The sequence below is a fragment of the Peromyscus leucopus genome, chromosome 16_21, assembly GCF_004664715.2.
Source record: "Peromyscus leucopus breed LL Stock chromosome 16_21, UCI_PerLeu_2.1, whole genome shotgun sequence".
NCBI classification, from domain to species: domain Eukaryota; kingdom Metazoa; phylum Chordata; class Mammalia; order Rodentia; family Cricetidae; genus Peromyscus; species Peromyscus leucopus.
Window position 1 is genome coordinate 20,409,307 of NC_051084.1, and position 22,333 is coordinate 20,431,639.

The following is a 22,333-nucleotide window of genomic DNA, read 5'->3' on the forward strand; positions in this document are numbered from 1 at the left end:
GATTTCTGAAAGCGGGTGCTGTCCCTGCCTAAAGCACCCTCATCCGCCTCAAGCACTTTTTTTTTGTACGACTATTCCCCCCAAAGACAGTCAGCACTGGGGCCACATGACGGAGAGGTGCCAAATGCCACCTTGTCCTCAGCGTCTCCCCTGGCCGCCTCCGGGAAGAGCTCTAACGCCAGGTCCTTCGCGGGCGGGCGGGGCCCTCGACAGGGAAACCTCTGCCAAAGAGGAGTGATCCTGGGCTCCACGCTGGCGGCCAGTGCCTGGGCGCGCAGCCGTAGACCCGGCGCTGGCCACCCCGCGCATCCCGGGCGGGGCGCGGGCCGCAGATAGCCCGCCTCCCTTCCACCCTGTCGGCGCCCGCCCGCGGCGGCCATGGGGGCGCGGCTGGGGCGGCGGGCAAGGGCAGCGGCCGGCTCAGATGGCCCTGCGGCGACAGGGGCCGGGCCCGCGCCCTACGAGCGCCGGGTGCGCTGGCTGCGAGAGATCCAGTCCACTCTCCGCGAGCGGCGGCCGGAGCGCGCCCGGCAGCTGCTGCGCCTCCTGCGCCAGGCGAGAGAAGGAGCGGGGCGGCCCGGGATTGGGGGGGGTCAGGGAGGAGCCGGGGCTGCGGGCTTCTGGGCGGGTGGGTTCTTAGCGTGCACCGCGGGTTTTGCAGACGTTGAGGTTCTTGCGTGGAAGGAGGGCGCGGATTAAAGTGAGGGCCAGGTGGGGCCGAGGGAATTGCTTGCCAAAGATGGGGCTGGCATGTTGGGGCGCCGGGATTTGAAGTCTGGTGTGCTGTGTGTGTTGAGGGACCACCAGTCAGGAGCTAAGAGCCCGCATTTGGACCGTCTCAAGAGTTGGAGAGGGTGAGGGTAGGGGCATCTCATGCTGAAGGACAATGGGAAGAGCGCAGCTCCCCATCCTGCAGGAAGAAAGGAAGCACCAGATCCGGGAGAAAGGGTCCTGGGAGGCATAGCCCAGATGGTCGGCGGCGGGTGCGCCAGGAGACAGACATCATGACAGGACAGACAAAGCCACGGCGCGGGCACCACCCATTCTAACAGGCAGCTTGAACCCACTGAGAATACACAACCACCTTTGTACACGGCAGTGCCACATCTGGCCCTTGGGAGACACATTTGGTACCCTAGCCGGAGACCCTGAGCCCTGAGTTGCCCTGGGATGCCTGTCCCAGCACTACCCCCGGGGGCAAATCACTCCCCCTTCAGCCGCCTCACGCCCTGCAGTAGCTGCTGCCCCGCCATGAAGGTAGATGGTGCTTAGAGCTGGAGAAGTGATGATCCAGGGCATGGACGGAACACTGAGAGAAGGGGTCTAGGGAGGTAGCTCAGTGTTAGAGCATTTGAGAGTCCCGAGCTCCATGTATCCTAGCACTATTTAAAAAAAAAAAAAAAGAAAGAAAAAGAAAGAAAGAAAACAGGATAAGCCGGGCATGGTGGTCCACACCTATATTCCCAGCCCTTGGGAGATGCAGGCAGGAGATCAGGGGTCCAAGGTCATCCTCAGCTACATAGTAAGTTCAGGACCAACTTATAATGGGGGGAGAGACAGAGAGAGGAGGGAGGGAGGGAGGGAGGGAGGGAGGGAGGGAGAGAGAGAGAGAGAGAGAGAGAGAGAGAGAGAGAGAGAGAGAGAGAGTTTCAGAGAGGTGGTGATCCAGGGCTGGATACTTCCAGTCCTGCTCTTCCTCCACCACTGCCTTCTCTGTAGACTCAGCAGTCTGGAAAAGTGGAGCTGTCACTTTAAGAGGCACTGACCAGGCCAGTGGAAGGTAGGCTGCTGTCTGGGGCCCTGTCTGGGTCTGCCCAGACTCACCAGCCTGCTTCCTCCTGGATCCTCCCCCCTAGCTGGCATCTGTAGCTTGAACCACACTGAAAATACAAGCAGGAGAGTCACTGCCTGCAGCGCCCAGCCAGGCATATTGCCTAGAAATACAGATCACTATCTGTGATGGTGGAGCCCAAGGCATCGACTTGCATTTTTCCTGGAAGCATCTGGGAAGGGATCAACCTCAGAGAGCGGCTAAGTCCCCTCCTCATATCCTAGAAGTTGAGATTCGAGGCATATCCAGGCCCCCATCCTGCTCCATACCCTGCAGGAACTCTTAACTGCAGCCTTTCAATGTGTTCCTGCTGCCTGGCCTGACTTCCTGTGTACTCAGGACAGCACAGGGCACATCCTCTGGCTGAGGGGTTAGAGGATGGCACATGGAGGCTGGGCACTAGGAGGCTGCCTGCATATCCTCTAAAACACCCTTTGTGCGCATGCCTTTAATCTCGGTATACAGGAGGCTGAGGCAGATAGATCTCTGAGTTCCAAGTCAGCCTGGTGTATAAAGCCGAGTTCCAGGCCACTCAGGGCTATACAGTGAGGCCCTATCTTTATTTATTTATTTATTTATTTATTTATTTATTTATTTATTTATTCATTTATTCATTTATAATTTAATTAATTAATTTTTGGTTTTTCAAGACAGGGTTTCTCCATGTAGTTTTGGTGCCAGTCCTGGATCTCGCTCTGTAGACCAGACTGGCCTCAAACTCACAGAGATCCGCCTGCCTCTGCCTCCCAAGTGCTGGGATTAAAGGCATGTGCCACCGCTGCCTGGCCGAGGCCCTATCTTGAAAAATAAAGACAAATCAAGATGCTCAGCCTTACACCAAGGGGTGAAGGGTCAGGGCCCTGACCCCGAGGTCTGGTTGAAGAGAAGGCTGCCAGGCTGGGAGGGCTGTGATGGCTAAGTCCAGGGAATCATGGCTCTGCACATTCTGTGAGTCTCTGATGGTACAACTTCTAGGAGTTTGGTCTCCACCAGTGGAATGAAGGGTAAAGGTCATGTGTGTTTCATAGAGTGGCCCTGGGAACCCAGGGAGGAACGCGGAAGGCTGGGAGCCCTGAGCAAAGGTGACTAGGTCTGAGGTCTGAACCTTGGCAGCAGCAGTGGGAGAAGGGGGACCCACCCACCTGGTGAGCTGGGGACAGAGGGAAAGGATGCTAGGTGATCCCTACAGAGGTGGACAGGGTGCGGTCCCCTACTGCACTCTGGAAAGGGACATAAGGCCGGCAAGTGAGCAGGCTGAGTTTGAGCTGCTTTGGGGAACACGATCTGGGGAAGGGACTCACTCCCAGAGAAGAAAAGAGGGTAAGCACAGTTCAAGAGACCTCAGGGACAGGGAGGAAACAAAGGGCCCCAAGGGGGTGCTGGGGACATTAGCGTCCAGGGTTATTAGAGCATCACAGCAAGACATTACACAGCCAACAACTAGTGTGAGTAACCTGGTGATCACACACACACACACACACACACACACACACACACACACACACGCCTCACTATGGCCCTCTCTCTCTAGACACGTGGCTGCCACCATATGTTGAGAGATTCCAGCGAGCCAGGAGTGGGGGGGATCATTAGAGATATGTGAACCAGCAGGGGGTGGATCTTCTGTCTGGCCGGGAGGAGGGCCCTGACCTCCGCCTTACTCAACTATCACTTCGCCAACCATAGGACCTGGGTCTCGAAGGGAACCTCCTCACTGACATCCTCTACAGGAATGTGGCTTTGCTTAACCTGGTGGACCCCATCTCCCATGACTTGCTGGTGAACCTGGCCCGGGACCTGCAGTGTCCCAAGAAGGTAAGGACAGAGGGCATAGGTCCGGGGAACTTGGGTTCTCATGCTCGCTTAGGCCTTAGGCTCGTCACTATCCCTCTTAAGAACATTTTCGGGAGCAGGTGTAAACTGTTTTGCTGAGCTCTAAAACCACGCTCTTAGGTAGACCTGTCTCCCCACTGGCGGTGGTGTGCACCCCACCTGAGCAGAAGACCTATAGAGGCCAGGCGGGGGTGGTGCACACGCCTTTAATCCCAGCACCCAGGAGGCAGAGGCAGGCGGATCTCTGTGAGTTCGAGGCCAGCCTGGGCTATGAAGCAAGCTCCAGGACAGGCTCCAAAAGCTGCACAGAGAAACCCTGTCTCCAAAAGAAAAACAAAAACAAAAACACCCTATAGGGACACAGAACACAGCCTGTCTTGACACGTCCACTGTCAGAACCACGTGTTCTGTTCCTGGGTCAGAAGAGAGACGCCCTAGGCTGAGGCCCCTGGTCTCTGTCCTGCTTGGACACCTTTGGGAAAAGGGGTTCACGGTCCCTTCCACTGCTACTTGGGTCACAAACAAATCCCATGTCAATGCTAACTTGGAACCTGCTACCTGCAGCTTCTACCTCCTCAGACCCTGTTCTGACAACACCCGCAGATGTCCCATTGTGAACATGGACACAGCACTGGCCTGTAGGTCTGTGGTCAGCCACGAGTCCCCAAGAATCTTGGACACAATGAACACCCCCCCCCCAACATGAAATAAGGGAGTCCACTATAGGCCCTGTCAGCTCTGAATCCCACATCGGTACTCAGCTGGCTAGTCCACAGCCATCCCAGTAGCCTAATTGACTGTCAGTGTGTGTGTGTGTGTGTGTGTGTGTGTGTGTGTGTGTGTGTGTGTGTGTATGTGTGTGTGTTGCAAGCTCTGGGGGCTGCTTATAGTATAAAAGAAGGTTCTGGGTAACGGAGCCTGCTCAGTGCCAGCTGTGTGGAAAGCATACCTTGTGTGCCCCAAGCTGGGCCTCTTTGGGGATACAATTAGGGACCAATAGAGAACCGTGTGGTGTAGTAAAACATCAATCCCCGGCCCTGTCAGCCCAGACCCAGGCCCCACGGGCGCAGCGCAGCTTGGAGAATGAGAGGAAGAACATGCTGACCTGGCTCGGTCCTATTCTCTGGGACTGGCGTCTCTGGAATAGGGCTCCCTCAAGGGGCCTGGTCTGGCCTCCTCCTTGTGGCAAGTCCCCTGAGGGTGTTGAGGGTGGCAAGCTGCCGGCTGATAGCTTGAGCTACTGGCCTGAGGCCTGAGGACAGAGAACAAGGGCCCATTGTCTGGGCTTCCTCCCACCGGGCACTGCGGGCCTCACACCAGCCTGTCCAGCTCCCAGCAGGCAGCCTCTCCCGGCTCTGTGCCAGGATACAGCCGGGGGCAGAATGCAAGGGGCTCAGGCTCATCCTCACCATGATGTTCTCCTCCCCCCATAGGACCACGAGCCCTGGAAGTCGTCCGATAAGATCTGTCGGCAGCTCATCTACCACCTCACCCCTCACTCCAAGCGAAAGCCCCACAGGAAAACCCAGAACAGGTAAGGAGAGCCCAGCACACTTTCAGGGTCCCTTCTCTGAGAGCTGAGTGTGCAAAAATCCCACTCTGTGGCTCCCTTGCCTTCATCTACATTAAGGCTCCAGCCGTGGCCACTACCCTGGTCCACAGCAACAGATGCCCCTAAGCCAAGCTGCGTGCTAACTATGAGTTGCTTCCCGGTTCTTCCAGGACAGTGACACCTCCTGCCATTCCCTGGTCCCTCCATCCCTGTCCCTTCCCAGGACCTGTGCCTCCTTGGGTCCCAGGTACATCAGGTGAAATCTTCATCAGGACAGATTCTATAAGCCTCCCATTTCACAGGGAAGAACACTGAGTTAGGAGAGGGAGAGTAGCTTGCCTAAGGCCATTCCCTCCCTGATTACCCTGAAGCCCTTTGGGGAACTCATCAGCTCCAGGCTTCCTGATGCGGAGACTTCCACAGCCTCTTGATAGCTTACTCTGTGTGGGGTCTCCTGTTTGGGGGGGGCCTCATGACACAGTCTCAGCCCAGAACCAAAGGCCCTAGCACCACAACTGGGAGTTGACCCGAGCTCTGTGTATCCCCCACCTTGTTTTATTCTTACACCTCGTGGCCCACGGCGAACTCAGAACCCGTGAGGCTGCTTCCTGCCACAGAGGATGGGGTCCTGGCCATGTCCTCACTGCTCTCAGTGACCCACCACCCAAAGCAGCCCTATCTTCCCATAGGGCTGTGGATAAAGAACTGGAGAGAGAGCGGAAGTGTGCCAAGGGCCCTGGAGGACCGACCCTCCTCCCTCGGGCTCCAAGTGCCTCTTTCAGCTTAACACAGGGAGGCCTGCCCTAGCAAGCTCTTAGCCCATCCACTTCCTTCCCCCTTTACGATCCTGGGCCTGTCCCATCTCTAGGCCCCAAACTCTGAGAGGACCAGAATGATCCCATAGCCACTCATGGCAAAGGTTTTCATTATCTTAAAGGATGCTGCTTCTAGAGGGGCACAGGGGTCACAGCATTGGGATTTAGAGCCCTGGTTCCCACTTAGTGATGGACAACCAAGGGACCTTTGTCTTCTCTTAGTTCCTTTGTAGAATGGGCCATCACCTATACATCCTTGGGCTGTCGTGAAAATAGACAATATTAACAGATGCAAGAAGCACAATAATAATAGTCCACACATAGAGCCTTAATGCATGTATGTAGTCCTCACCACAGCCCTGTTCCCATTTCACCAGAGGGGAAACCGAGCTCAGAGAGATTCCTAGCATTGCCTCTGGTCATCCACTTTATAAAAAAAAAAATGGCGTTAAAATGGTTTACTTATTTTTATTTTTTTAAGTGTTATGAGTGTTTTCCCTGCATGCATGTACGTGTGCTGTGCCTGTACTTGGTACCTGAAAAGGCCAGAGGGTGTTGGAACCGCAGTCACAGGCAGTTGTTGGTCATGATGTGGGTGCTAGGGACCGAACCTGGGTCCTCTGAAAGAGCAGCAAGTACTCTTGACTGCTGGGCCATCTCTCGAGTCCCAGAAGTGGCATTTTAAAACCAGGCTTTGCCAGGCCAGAGGACCTAGGTTGCCCTTGGTGGGTAACTGTCCGTGGTGGGTGGGGTCCTGCCTGGGCCTGGGCTCTGGTTCAGCGCACCCACCTGCATCCTTCCGTAGCCTCAAGAGCAGCCTCCAGAAGACCCCGCTGGTAGGGGAGACCGTGGACCTTTCCGGCATCCCGCTATCCGCCCGAGACGTGCGGCACATAACACGCTACCTGGGCAGCCATGGCGTGGAGCTGGTGGTTTTAGACCTGAGCTTCACGGAGCTGAGTGATGAGCTGCTGCACCGCTTGCTGCCCAGCCTTTGGGCTCTGCCCCGCCTCACCCAACTGCTGCTCAATGGCAATCGGCTGACGCGAGCTGCTGCCCGGGAACTCACCGAGGCTATCAAGGACACCACCAAATTTCCTGTGCTGGCCTGGATAGATCTGGGAAACAACGTGGACGTGTCCTCACTGCCCCAGCCGCTGCTGGTTGGCCTTCGGCGGCGACTGAGTCAGCACACCTCACTCCCTACCATCTATGAGGGGCTGGACCTTGAGCCTGGGGGAGGCATGGCTGAGACCACCGCTGCTGTCTCCACCTGGGGCTCTGCGGCTCCTGAGTCAGGACCAGAGCCTCAGGGTTGCTGTGCTAGGTGACTCACTACTGGTCTGGTTCGTTGCTACTGAGTGAGGTCTTTTAAGAACGAGGTATTGGGGGCCCTCCATGTCCCACAGAGAGACAGACAGTGGACATGCTCAACTTGGGGTGAAGTGGTGGAAGAAGGGTTTCATGGAAGACAGGCCAGCCAGCCCAGGCTCAGGGCTCCACCTCACCCAGCAAAGAGGGGCCCCAGCACCCATAGCCCCGACCTTCCATGAAAGGATGGTATCCCTCACCTCAGGCTTTATATACCACCGACTTCAGACTCACTGAGCTCCAGGCTTGCTGCAGAGGTAGGAAAACCCCACCTGCCCAGAGCGGGTGGACCACAGCCAATACTGGTGTCCCCTTAGCGCTCACTGGCAGGACTCCATGGAAACCAAGGTGCAGGGGTCATGGGTCCGATGGTGTGGCCTCAGGAGTCAGAGGAGACATGACATCTGGGCAGCATTTGAGTTCTCTATATTTGGGGGCTTCAGGGGAGCAGGTCGGGAGTCACAGACAGGCAGAGCTCTGCATGGAGCCCCACAGCAGGTGCCACCAGGGCCCTTCAGTGTGCATTGGGCTGGGGACAAGGCTTCACACACCAAAGGCAAGGCCACCGAGGTTCTGAGGGGGTTGACCCTGTGTTTGTCTTCCACAGGGCACAGCACTGCCCACGCTCCCCAGCTCCAGGCCCTAGGCTTCCTGTAGAGGGTGAGGAGATCTGGCTGGCTAGAGATGAAGAGCTACAGTGTTTTCTCTAGTTCTGGGGTCACACGCGGCATGTCATGGGTGGAGGTGGGCCTAGCTAGCATCCGGAGTTACAGACTTAAGGGTATCTCCATAGGGAGTTACTGTCTTCTTACCCCAAATCCCTCAAGGTGGAGTCCTAACTAGAAGCCTAATGTCTGGTCACCCTCATTGCCGCATTTAGGAGACTATAGAGTTTTTTAGCTCAACCAGGAGATAGGCAGAGCATGTGGGAGAAGGGACCTCAGAGAAACCCAGGGTGTGGAAGCCAGTGGCCTAAGATCTCTGTGTAGAACCAAGACTTAAGGCCTGGTGACCTCAGAGAGACCCAGGAACAGAGGGCAGCCTCGGGGACAAGGTAAAGGCTGGGGTTGGGGGGGGGGGGTTCGCCCTGAACCCATGTGCCCAGAGCTCACCAGTTCTGACCCCCCCACCTCCCTGTCTGTCTCCAAGTGGACTATGGACGGCACCTTTTGCACCCTTCCAAAAAACCATCAATTCCAGCACATCCCCAGACCAGAGGCCAAGAAGGGAGAGGGCTGGATTACATCAGCTCCCAGGCCAGGGAGAGAGGTCAGGTGAGGGAAAAGATTTCACCTCATGCCCCACTGCTTCAGACAGCTGCTTCTCAGGGGGGCAGTGAGAAGAGTGTAGGACCTCTGCCTCTGCTCTGCCCTTGCCGGGGGACCTGGCCAGGTCCCCTTCTTCTTTGGGCCTGGGGCCCAACTTCCCCCTCTCTGTTAAACAGAACTTGCTATCCTGGATCCTGGCGCTCAGAGCTTCATCTAGAGGTACTAGCCTCCCCCTCCTCGAGCCCCCCCCCCTTCCTCCCGCCCCCGCTTGTTTTAAAAACATGGCTCGGAGTTACAGAACTTTCACTGTGCCTTATCCACTCAGGACAAGGATTTGGGCTTTCTGGAGCCAGACAAAGCAGAGTGGAGTATGGGCCAGCTGAGGAGGAAGGGAGGGCCAGCTCTGGGCCCAGCAGACGGATAGCCCCATCACATGCTCAGGCAGCCGAGTTCTCCCTGTAACTCTTTTTTGCTCAGGGTCTCCCCTGCCCTTCTTGCTTTCTGCCCACAGCTGGCCTGAAGCCAGCCCACATACCTTTAGAGATCCCCGTGCCGCGACATTCCTCCTAGGATGATGTGCGAGGACTGGAGCCAGGTGTCCCAGGCAGTGTCCAGGCAAATCCAGGTGGCAGCAGATGGTCTCGATTTCTCCACCTTTTGGAGGCATGTGATGCAATAGCTGAGTCGGAGCCTGCAACGGCTTTAGGAGATGTGGGCAAAGTTGATCTTGCTGCTACGCAAGTGGTCCTGACCCTTCACGGAATTCTCACGACTACCAGCAGGGAGATTCCATGGGCAGGGACAGAGATTTCTAGAAGTGAGGGCTGTGTCTCTGTGTGCTACTGTAACAGAATACCACATCCTGGTAATTTATAAACAACAGAAGTTTACTTAGCTCGTGGTTCTGGAGGCTGGGAAATCCAACAGAAGGAGTCCATCTGGTGAGGGCTTCCTTGCTCTGTCATTGTATGTATCACATGTCTAGAGAGCACGAGAGCGGCCCCACTGTGGCAATCAGGACGACTTCCATCATGAGGGCAGAGCCCTGCTGACCTAATCCCTCTTCAAATCATCTCCTGCCTGTTGGGTTTTCAGTGCATGCGTTCTGAGGGAGGCAGGCATTCAAGCCTGTAGTATGCTTCATTCAGCTTGGTGGTGATGAGAACATCAGCCAGGAGAGAAGGAAGCATGTGGGGCCTTGCTCCGGGGCCAACTTGGAGACCTACAAACCCATCCATCCTCGGTCCAGATCCATCACTTCCTGTCAGTGTGGTCCATTTGGGAACTAAGTACAAAAATCCTCCTTGTCCTGCTGAGGTGAGGAGGGAATGAGGTTTGGAAAGAGCCTGCCACAGAGGGGTGCAGGCCAGCTTGCTGTATGTGGTGTTAGTGAGTCCATCCAGGCTCTCTGTGTGGTGAGGTTTGGCAAGAGCTAGGCTGCAAGCACATCTGTCTGTCTGTCTATCGTTTATTTATCTATCTACCTACCTATTATCATCTATCTATCTATCATCTATCTACCTATTATCTACCTATCTACTATCATCTCTGTATGTATGTATCTGTCTACTACATCTGTGTATTGTACGTATGTACCTGCCTGTCTGCCTATCTATCCATCCATCCATCCATCCATCTATTCTATCTATCTATCTATCTATCTATCTATCTATCTATCTATCTATCTATCTATCTATCTATCTATCCATCTATTCTATCTATCTATCTATCTGTCTATCTATCTATCTATCTATCTATCTATCTATCTATCTATCTATCTATCTATCTATCTATCTATCTATCTATCTCATCACTGAAGCACACTAGGCAAGTGCTTTTTCACTGCACTCTACCCCAGCTCTCCATTGAATCACTTACTCATTTAGCCAGAGTCTTGTGTTGCAGCCTACCCTGGGCTTGACCATTGAATCATCCGGCTTCCACCTTCTGAGTGATGGCATAACAAGCCCGTGCCACTGTGTCTAGCACAGCCTTTCTGAGAGCCCAGAATCCCTGGCAACTGGTCCCTGCTGCACTGAGGTTTCTCTGGGTGGCGAGGGAAAGCACACTTGTCCTGGGAGACTGTGGCCGATTGCTACCACGACCACTGTCATCTCCACCAACAGAAACCTCCACTATTTTCTTCCCAACTGCAGATTTCTTGTTGTTGTTTGGAAACAGTCATTTATTTGAAAAGCAAGCTGTTAGGAGCTGGGTGTGGCAACACATGCCTGTAGGCCAGCCTTGGCTATGTAATAAGCATCCGTAAAATTGCAGCATAATAAAGCAAACACACTGTGACAAGTTTAGAGTGTGCGGCATAGTTTTGTCATATTTACACAGACATGAAAACCATGGCAATAAATGTGTCTGTCACCCCAAGCTTGCTGTGTTCCCTACTGACCCCCTTCCTTCCACCCCTACCTCTCAGAAACCACTGGACTGTGTTATGCCCCATAAATTAGTTTCCATTTTCTAGATTTTAGAACAGCTTATGGGATCATAGAAATATACCCTCTCTATATATATGTATATACTATATACATATTAAAAACAGCATAATTATTTTGAGACTCACCTATATTATTGCGTGTATCAAGAATTGTGTTTTGAATAGTATTTCATGGGTGTACCAGAGTTTATCCATGAACCTGTTGATGGATAGTTGGTTGTTTCTAGGTTCTGGCTATGACAGACAAGGCTGCTATGAAAATTCATGTACTAGTTATGGCATGAGCATTTTATTTCTCTAGTAAGCACCTAGGAATGTATATTAATTAGTCTTTCATTGCTATGGGAAAATACCTAAGAAAAACAACTTAGGAGAGGAAGAATTTGTTTGTTATTTCAAGGGTGTCTGACCATGTTTACTCAGTCTCTTGGGCCTGAGTGAAGGCTGAACATGTTCAAGCAAAGTCATTCACCTGTGGCTGCTAGAAAAGAGAGAAGAGGTTGGGGGAGAAAAAGATGGACTTTGGGTGAGCTTCTTCCTCCAATAACCCATCCGATTGTAAACCCACTGCTGAATTAGCCCACTAATAATCCAGTCACCTCTGTGGAGCATCACCAGCTGTGAATCAAACCATCAGTATATCAGCTTTTAGGGGCTACAGTTCATATCCCAACCATCTAGAGTAGAATGGCTAGGTCACATGGCAGGTGTCTGTAACACTTTAAGAAAGTGTCGCCGGGCGGTGGTGGCGCACGCCTTTAATCCCAGCACTGGGGAGGCAGAGCCAGGCAGATCTCTGTGAGTTTGAGGCCAGCCCGGGGTACCAAGTGAGTTCCAGGAAAGGCACAAAGCTACACGGAAAAACCCTGTCTTGAAAAACCAAAGGGAAAAAGAAAAGAAAAGAAAAGAAAAGAAAGTGTCACACTGATTTGCAAGGTCTTCATATAACTTCACAGTCTTACCAGTGGTGCACAGGATTTCAGGTCCTCCCCTTTATAGTTGCTAACACTGATAATTATTAGTGTGGTGTGTAGGGGTGGGTGGGTACATGTTCCGCGGCACACATGTGGAGGTCAGAAGACAACTATATGGACTTAGTTTTTTCCTTCAATTCCTACATGGGTTCCAGGAATTGAACTCATTACCAGGCTTGCACAGCAAGCCCTATCTTGCTGGCCCTATGGTTTTTAATTTAATTTTACTTTTGTCTGAGAATGCAGTATGGCTCTGTACTGAAGGAATTTTTTAATTAATTTTACAGCTCACCATATGGCCAATATTGGTAAATGTGTGTGCTTGTAAAGAATGTATATTCCGTTGCTGCTGGGTAAAGGTGTTAATCAAAGTTAGGGTGATGATAGTATTGTTTAAGTCTAGGCTATGCTTGCTGATTTTCTCCCTGTTTATTTTATCTGTTGAGAGGGAACACTGAAGTCTCTAACTATAATTGTGGATTTGTCTATTTCTTACTGATGTACTAACTTTCTTTTTCTTTGTATGTTCTGAAGATTAATTATTGGGAGCATACATGTTTAAGTCTGCCATGGACCCTTGATTAACCGCCTTGCTATCATCATGAAAGGACCCTTAGAGCCTGGTGGTATTCCTTCTTCTGAAATGTGCCTAACTGATATTAATTAGCTTAACAATCAAAGCTAGACTGTTATTAATGGCCAGGTTTTATGTCAACTTGATGCAAGCGAGAGTCGTTTTGGAAGAGGGAATCAGTTTAGAAGATGTGCCCACCAGATTGGCGTGTACACAAGACTGTGGTACATTTTGTTAATTCGTGATTGATGGGGGAGAGCCCAGCCCATTGTGGGTGGGGCCACCCCGGGCTGTTGGTCCTGGGTTCTGTAAGAAGGCAGGCTGAGCATGCAGTGTAGAGGAAGCCAGTAAGCAGCACCCCTCCATGGCCTCTGCAGCAGCTCCTGCCTGCAGGTTCCTGCCCTGGCTTTCCTCAGTGATGGACTGTGATGTCGAAGTGTAAGCTGAAATAAATAAACCCTTTGTCTCCAAGTTGCTTTTGGTTGTGGTGTTTTTTCACAGTAAGAGAAAACCTAACCAAGACAGAGAGTAAATATGCTGTTTCATCTTTTTCTTTTCAAGATTTATTTTTATTACTTTTAATTGTGTGTGTGTGTGTGTGTGTGTGTGTGTGTGTGTGTGTGTGTTATGGGATCCCCTTGGAGATCTAGTTACAGATGACTGTAACCCATGGAATGTGGGTGTTGGGAACTGAACTCAGATCCTCTGCCAGAGTGCTCTTAAACACTGACCTTGACCCTTCTCCAGCCTCCCCCCAGCCCCTTTTCATCCTTTTTACCCTTTGATATTTATTTTGTTTTTTCTTCCAGTATAGTTCGATCATATCCTTCCCCTCCTCAACTCCTCCCAATTACTCTCTGCCTCCTTACATACTTAGCCTCATGTTCTTTCTTTCTGTCTTTATAAAAGTAAAAACAAAAATAAAAAATTGAAACAAAAAACAGTAAGATAAAAAAAAAATACCAAAATGGAACAAAAAGCAACCCCTAAACACACACAAAATGGACTCCATTTTGTATTGGTCAACTGCTCCTGAGCAGGCGAGCAGCAGCCTGTCCTGGGGTGTGCTTGATAGACTCAGTGACACTCCACTGGAGAAATCTGATTTTCCCTTTCCCAGAAGGCATCAGCTGCAAATAACTTCTTGGTGAGGGGTGGGACCATTTATCTACCTCCCTTCTCAGTGCTGAACCTGTGCAGGTCCTATGTATGATGTCGCAGTCTCTGTGAGTGAATGTGTGTGTCAGGCCCCTTGTATTAGGAAGACACTCTTTCCTCAGGGTCATCCACCACTTCTGGCACCTACAGTCTCCCACTACTTCTGTATAGGTCCCTGAGCTTTGACAGGAGGTGTTCGGCAAAGGCATCCCACTTGGGACTAAGTGCTCCAAAGTCTCGCAATGTCGGCACATTGCCCAGTGGTGGGTCTCTGTGTTAATCACCACCCACTGAAAAAAGGAAGTTCTCGGATGAGGGTTGAGCAATGTACTGATCTATGGGCATACTAACATGTCATTAGAAGTCACTTTATTGCTATGTTCCTTTAGCAGAAAAACAGTAGTAGATTTTCTCCTGGAGCTCATGGCCTGTCTAGAAAAGCATGTCATTAGAAGTCACTATATTGCTATGTTCTTTTAGCAGAAAAACAGTAGTAGATTTTCTCCTGGAGCTCATGGCCTGTCTAGAAAAGCATGTCATTAGAAGTCACTATATTGCTATGTTCCTTTAGCAGAAAAACAGTAGTAGATCTTCTTCTCCTGGAGCTTCTTGGCTACTTCAGCAGTGTAAGGTATGGATTCCATTGAGTGGAGTGGGACAATCAGAAAGTGCTTGGTTACTCCTATAATATTTATTCACTACTGCACCAGTAGAAGGGGGTTTGTAGTTGGGTGGGGTTTTTTGTTTAATTTTTTGGGACAGGGTTTCTCTGTGTAGCCTTGGCCATCTTGGAACTTGCTCTATAGACCAGGCTGACCTCGAACTCACTGAGATGCACCTGCCTCTGCCTCCCCAGCGCTGGGATTAAAGGTGTGCACCACCACCCCCTGGTTATATAGCTGGGTGATATTGGTGATTACTTTTCTTCTTTGGTAGCATGTAGAGTACCTTCCGGTTGAAGGTAGGGTTGAAGCTTCTATTTAGGCATCATCTTGATTTTACCATGTTTGATGACATAAGCAAGTGCCATCTTCAAGCCTTACTGTCAGGTTGTGGAGAGTAACCAACAGCTGTGGCAATACCCTGTAATGTCTGGGCAAGGGTTGGGAGGGTGTCCATGGGGTCCCCTTTGGTCAGGGGATCAACAAGATGTAACCCATTCCTTTCGCTGGAAGTTTTATTTGGTGGCATAAGATGTCTAGTTGGGGCATTGTCTCCCTGTTATATGGTGACTTCATTTAAATACTTTTCATAGATGTATATATATCTAGAAAGCTTCTGCAATAATAGGTTTCTGTATAAATTTTCAAAAGACCTTTCATGTTAGCTCTCCCTCCCCACATTTCCCCTTTTACAATGCCCTCTCATTGCCCTCTCCATTTAATCCTCCTATTCTAGTTTTCTCTTTACTCCTTTATAATGCTGTACACTGGTTACCCTTCCTTGGTAGAAGCCCCTCCCCCAAGTCCATTTCTAGATGCCTCCATGGGTATTCAGAGTGAAGCATACATATTGAAAGCTTAAAAGTCAACATCCAAAGTGAAGAGAAAACATGCACTATTTGCTTTTTAGGTATGAGTTACCTCACTCAGGAGGATTTCTTTTCTAGCTCCATCCATTTACCTGCAAATTTCATTTTTTTAGCAGCTGAATAATATTACATAGTGTAAATGTACCACATTTTCACTATCCATTCATCAATTAATGGTCATGTAGGCTGTTTCCAATTTCTGGCAATTTTATATTTTTGGTTGTGAGCCTAGCCTTTAACGGCTGAGCCATCTCTCCAGCCCTCTGGCAATTATGAGTAGAGAAACAATGAACATGGATGGGCAAGTAACTCTGTAGAAAAACATAGGGTCCTCTGGATATATGCCCAAGAGTGGTATAGCTGGATCGTACAGTAGATTAATTCCCAGCTTTCTGAGAAACCATCATACTGATTTCCATAGTGGCTGTACAAGTTTGCAGTCCCATCAATGAGTAAATGTTCCTTTTTTCTCAAAACCCTTGCCAGCATTACTATCTTTTTTTTTTTCTTTTTTGGAAACTGATCTTGGCCATTCTGACCAGCCAACATGAAATCTCAAAGAGGATCTAATTTGCATTTCCCTGAAAGCTAAAGATGTTGAACATTAAAAAAAAGTTTCTCACTGGGTTGTGTATGCCTTTAATCCCAGCACTCAAGAGGCAGAGGCAGGTGAATCTCTGAATTCAAGGCCATCCTAGTCTACAGAGAGTTCCAGAACAGCCAGGGCTACACAGAGAAACTCTGTCTTGAAAAACAAAACAAACAAACAATAACAACAAAAATGTTTCTCAGTCATTTGTATTTCATCTTTTGAGAACTTTCTGCTTAGTTGTACACACCATTTTTAAATTGGGTTGTTATCTTGATGTTTATTTTTTTTGTTTTTTATATATTGTAAATATTAACCCTCTATCAGATGTATAGTTGGTAAATACTTTCTCTCCCATTCTGCGGGCTGACACTCTGCTTGAATGATGGCATTTTTTGCTATACAGAAGTTTTTCAGCTTCATGAGGCCCCATTTATTAATTGTTGGTCTTAATGTCTATGCTATCAGTGTCCTTTTCAGAAAGTCCTTTCCTGTGCCCATGAGTTCAAGACCATTCTCTATATTCTCTCTATCAGATTCAGAGTATCTGGTCTGATGTTGAGGTCCTAGAATCATTTGTAGTTGAGTTATGTGCAGGATGATAGATGTGGATCTGTTTTCATCCTTATACATGAAGCTACCCAGCTTGACCAGCACCACTTGCTGAAGATGCTGTCTTTCCTCCAGTGTGCATTTTTTGCTTCTTTGTCAAAAATTATGTCTGTAGGTGTGTGGAATTATGTCTAAATTTTCAATTCTATTCCATTGATCAACATGTCTGGGTTTTTTAAATCATTTTTTATTTTTATCTTATGAGCATTCATGTTTTGCCTATATGTATCTCTGTGTGAGGGTGTCAGATCTTGGATTTACAGACAATTGTGAGCTGACATGTGGGTGCTGGGAATTGAGCCTGGGTCCTCTGGAAGAGCAGTCGGTGCTCTTAACCCCTTAGCCATCACTCCAGCCCCCACTCCAGTCTGTTTTTATGCTAAGATCATGTTATTTTTAGCACTATAATTCTGTAGTACAACTTGAAACATGGGATGGATTGTTTTTGCTATCCTGGATTGTGTGTGTGTGTGTGTGTGTGTGTGTGTGTGTTCCATATGAAGCTGAAGATTGTTTTGCAATTTCTGTGAAGAACTGTGTTGGAATTTTGATGAGGACTACATTGAATCTATAGATGCTTTTGGTAGGATGATAATTTTCACAATATTATTCCTACAAGTTGATGAGCATGGGTGGTCTTTCCATCTTGAGGTCTTCTTCAATTTCTTTCTTCAGTGTCTTAAAGTTTTATTATACAAGTCTTTCACTTAATTAGAGTTATTTCAAGGTAGTTTCCCTTCCTTCCTTCCTTCCTTCCTTCCTTCCTTCCTTCCTTCCTTCCTTCCTTCCTTCCTTCCTTCCTTCCTTCCTCCTCCCTCCCTCCCTCCCTCCCTCCCTCCCTCTCTTCCTTCCTTCTTTTTAGAGGCTACTATGAAAGGTTCTATTCCCTGCTTTCTTTCCATTTGTCATTTGTATATGGGAAGGCTACTGTATTTTGTGTGTTAATTTTGAATTCTGCTATCTAGCTGAAAGTGTTTAGAATTCTAGAAGATTCCTGGTTGTTTTTAGGGACTTCTACACATAAAATAAAATCACACCATCTGCAAATAAAGATATGTTGACTTCTTCCTTCCCTATTTGTATCCCCTTGATCTCCTTCAGTTGTCTTATTGCTCTAGCTAAGACTTCAAGTATTGTATTGAGTAAGTATGGAGAGAGTGAACAATTTTGTTCCTGATTTTAGTGGATATACTTTGGGTTTCTCTCCATTTAGAATGATGTTGGCTGTGGGCTTGCTGTAGACTGCTTTTATTATGTTGAGGTATGTGTCAGGTAATTTCTAGTCTTTCCAGGGACTTTTATCATGAAGGAGTGTTGGATTTTGTCAAAGACCTTTTCTCCATTTCATCTGATGATCATGAATTTTTTTAATCTTTGAATCCTTTTATGTGGTGAATTATGTTTATTGATTTATGTATGGTGAACCATTCCTGCATCTCTGAGATAAAACCAATTTTACCATGGTGGATAATGTTTTTAATGTGTTCTTGAACCCTGTTTGCCAAGTATTTTATTGAGAGTTTTTGCATGTATGTTCATAAGGGATATTGGTATACAATTTTTTTTGTTGGGTCTTGGTGGAATTTTGATTTCAGGGTAATAGAACCTTATAAAAAGAATTAGGAAATGTTCCTTCAGCTTCTATTTTATAGAATCCACACTCAGCTCTTACTTCTACTATTTATATTTTTTACACGTAAAGTTTATTTCTGAGCTACAATCCTAGCATTTGGAAGGCTAATGCAGGAAGATTGCAACTTTGAGGCCAGCCTAAGCTTCACCACAAATTCCAGACCAACCTGGGATACAGAATGAGATCCTGTCAAAAACAAATGATAAATACACTTAAAAAAAAAAAAAAAAGATGGCCAGATGGTGGGGGTGGTATACACCTTTAATCCCAGCACTTGGGAGGCAGAGGCAGGTAGATTTCTGTGAGTTTAAGGTCAGCCTAGTCTACAAAGTGATTTCCAGGACAGCCAGGGCTGTTACACAGAGAGAGACACTGTCTCAAAAAAAAAAAAAAAAAAAAAAAAAAAACAAAAACAAAAAAAAACCAAACCAAACCAAAATGATGATGATGTATGGTGTGTGTGTGTAGGTGGGTGGGAGTGTTAGCATGCATGCCATGTGTTTCCAGGGATCAAATTGAGGCTTCAGGTTTGCATGGCAAACTCTTTTACCCATTTTTCTTGAGACAGTATCTTCTTGTGTAGTCCAGGCTGGGTATGGAACTCAAAAGTTGCAATCTTCCTGCTTCAACCTTCCTAGTGAGTGTATGTGCCACAGTGCTTATGTGGAGATCAGAGGACACCTTTGTAGAGTTGATTCTCTCCTTCCACCACGTGGGTACCGGGGGATTGAATTTAGGTCGTTAGGCTTGGTGGAAATCATCTTTACATGAGCCCTCTGGCTGGCCCTACCTTTTTAATTACGAAGAATACTCCACTACCTTCTTGCTTGTGTTTCCAATGAGAACGCTGCCATCCTTATCTTTGGTCCTTGGATCTTAGCTTTTATTTCCAGGCTACTTTTAAAGATTTTTCTACTTACCACTTGTTTTGAGTTTTGGTGTCTTCTCATATTTCTTCTGCTTGGAGTTCACTTAACTTGTTCGATCTATGGGTTTGTTTAGTTTTCATCAAGTTTGGAAAAATTCTGGCCATTATTTTTTCAAATAATTCTTTTGTTCTTCCTTTGGGTATTCCAGTTACTCCTTTGGGTCACCTGAAGTACTCCACAGCTCACTCTTTCCCCAACAAGTTTCCTGTTTAATTGTTGCATAGTTTCTTTTAGTTGTGTCTTTCTTTGTTACTTTGATATTGCTGTGATAAAACACATGTCCAAGGCAACTTATAAAAGAAAGTATTTAATTTGGCTCACAGTTTCAGAGGTTTAAGAGTCCATGATAGGAAGCAAAGGGAAAACTGAGAGCTCACATCTTGATCCACAACCGTGAAGCAGGGTGAGAACACTGGGAACGAGTCCTTTCCTCCCCACACAAGTTCCACCAGCTGTGGACCAAGTGTAGAAATATATGGGCCTAAGGGCCCCTTTTCATTTAAACCACCACATGCCTCAAATTCATGATCTTTCTTTACCTGTGCTGGAGATTGAACCTGGGGCTCCAGGTATGCTAAGCAAGCCTCTACCACTGAGCTATTTCCCCGGGCCTTTGTTTCTCTCCATTTTTTACATGTGGGTCTTATGTAACCTAGGCAGGTCTTGAACTCACTGTATATTGGAGGATGACCTTTAATTCCTGCTCCTTCTGCCTCTGTCTTCCAAGGTCTGGGATTATAGGCTTGAACCACTACACCATACCTGCCTCTGACTTTTTGGAGACTAAATTAATAGGATGCTATTAAATTACTCAGTCTTAGAACTTTTGACCTTCCTGCTTCAGTTTCCTGGGTAAATGGAATTACAGGTCTGAGCTGCCAGGTTCAGCTTTTATTTATTGTTTAATGAGTAATCTGCCGTTAATCATATCCAGAAATTCAATTTGGGTTTTTCTTCCTCTTCCTCCTTTCTCTAACCACATTCCTTTTAAAAGTTTCCACTTAATATTTATTTTATGTGTATGAATGTTGTGTACCATGTGCATAGTGTCTCTGGAGACCAGGAGAAGGTGTTGGATTCCCCGGAACTGGAGTTACAAATGGTTATGAGCCACTATGCCCTGGGAATTGAACCTGGGTCCTCTGCAAATGCAAGAAGCACTATTAACTGCTGAGCCATCTCTCCAACTCCTCTATTTAACTATTTGAATCTATGGAATGCAGCTGTAACAATTCTATTAATGTCACTCTGTGCTAATGGAATCTCCTTATCAGTTTGGACTTCTTTTGGTTACTCTCATTATTGTGCTTTCCTGTCTCCTGCAGGTCTACCAGTGCTTGAGTGGATGCCAGACATTTTACCAAGATGTTGGGTATTTTAATATTTTTATAGTTATCTTTTTAGTCTTATTCTGCTATATCCATTTTAAAACTGCTCTGCTTTGAGCCAGAGTCCTCATTCCAGCCCAAGCAGATCTGGCAATTACTCTGTAACCCAGTCTGGCCTAGAGCTCATCTTGATGCTACAGGCATGAATCACCATACCCAACCTAATCTAGGATATACTTAATGGGCTTGGAAAAACAATTTGATTTTTTCAAGTCTTGTTTTTGTGACTTGTTAGGCAGGTCCACCACAGTGCTTGTCCAAGCTAATTGTTCTTCACTTATGAGACAAGACCTTCATGGGTACTGATAATTAGTCTGTTTTTGTTTGTTTTTCAAATGCAACACCCTCCTTATTTTCCAATTACTGAAATCAGTCAAATATTAAATAATTTAATATCAAAGTGTTACTTATACATATAAACTACATGTAATAGTGTAACCTTTAACTTGAAAAGTAAAAGATGAAATATTATATTTACTTCCTTGCATATTGTCCATAACACTGACAGGTTTTGTATGTGGGGGTGGTATGTACACATGTGTAGGTGTGCTTATGGCTCTCTGCCATATTTCCTTGAGACAAGGTCTCTCACTGAACCTGATGCTAGGCTGGTGCTGGCAAATCCCTGTCTACTCCCTACAATATGTCAGAGACTTACACAGCCATGCGTAGCTTTTTACATCGTACTGGGTATTTGAACTCAGGACTTCATTTGTGTGAAGTAAGCATTTTTATACTCACAGTCGTCTTCTCAACTCTGTAAAGCTTTCTAAATACTTTGTTGTTTTTATCAAAGCACATTTGGAAAGACAACCATACCAGTACTACTAAAGGTCACATCACATCACCAGACATTATTATCCTTACAATTCAACTCAAATTTAAGTTTCAATTTTACCCTAAAGCATAAAGGCATTAAACCCCAAATTTGGGGCTGGAGAGATGGCTCAGCAGTTTTTAGCACTTGTTGCTCTTGTAGAGGACACAGGTTTGGTTCCCAGAACCCACATGGTGATTCACAACCATCCCCAGCTCCAGTTCTAGATCAGATGCCCTTGTTTGACCTCCATTGGCATCGAGCATGTACACAGTGCACCTACATACATTGAAGAAAAACACTTCTACACATAAAATATATAAATCTAAAAGAAAATCTGAGCAAATAATCCCCCCCCCATTTAGCTAATTAAATATAGTAAATTGAGATTTCATAAGAGTACCTTTTAAGCTGGGTGGTGGTGGCGGCGGCGGCGGCGGCGGCGGCGGCGGCGGCGCACGCCTTTAATCCCAGCACTCGGGAGGCAGAGCCAGGTAGAGCCAGGCAGAGCGAGAGAGGAAGAAACAGTAGATTTTTTTTAACCTTCCCTGACAATACTGAATGTTAACTGTCAGTTTTGATGGGTTTGAGAGATAGCTCAATGGGTAAAAGGATCTTAGTTTGATCCCTGGATCCCATCCATGTGGAAGGAGAACCCACTCCTGAAAGCCGTCCTCCGACCCTCATCTGTACTCCTATGGTACCCACACCTCCACACTCAATACTAAAAAAATTAAAATTATTAAGACTGGATTAAAAAAACATTTCTTTGCTTATAGACATATTTTTTCCTCCTAAATAACACAAAGAGCCTTGTGTTTTAGTGTTCTCTGTGACTAATCTTTTTTTTTTTTTTAACTTTATGAATGTATGCTTTGATATTTTGGGTCTTGCTAATGCCAGAGTGCTGTTCTCAGGATCGGCTACTTTCTTTTTTTTTTTTTTTTCTTTTTTTTGGTTTTTCGAGACAGGGTTTCTCTGTGTAGCTTTGCGCCTTTCCTGGAAC

The 22,333-nt window shown here is 47.5% G+C and overlaps 1 protein-coding gene across 1 annotated transcript; it reads left to right on the top strand.

Annotated features, from left to right (window-relative positions):
* Positions 1-355: 355 nt before the first annotated feature.
* Lrrc75b (leucine rich repeat containing 75B) lies at positions 356-10,345 on the top strand. The gene is made up of 4 exons (XM_028874227.2): positions 356-555; positions 3,518-3,646; positions 5,098-5,198; positions 6,837-10,345. Exons 1-4 carry the CDS (start codon positions 379-381, stop codon positions 7,360-7,362), a joined length of 933 nt encoding a protein of 310 aa, XP_028730060.1. The 5' UTR covers positions 356-378; the 3' UTR covers positions 7,363-10,345.
* Positions 10,346-22,333: the final 11,988 nt, after the last annotated feature.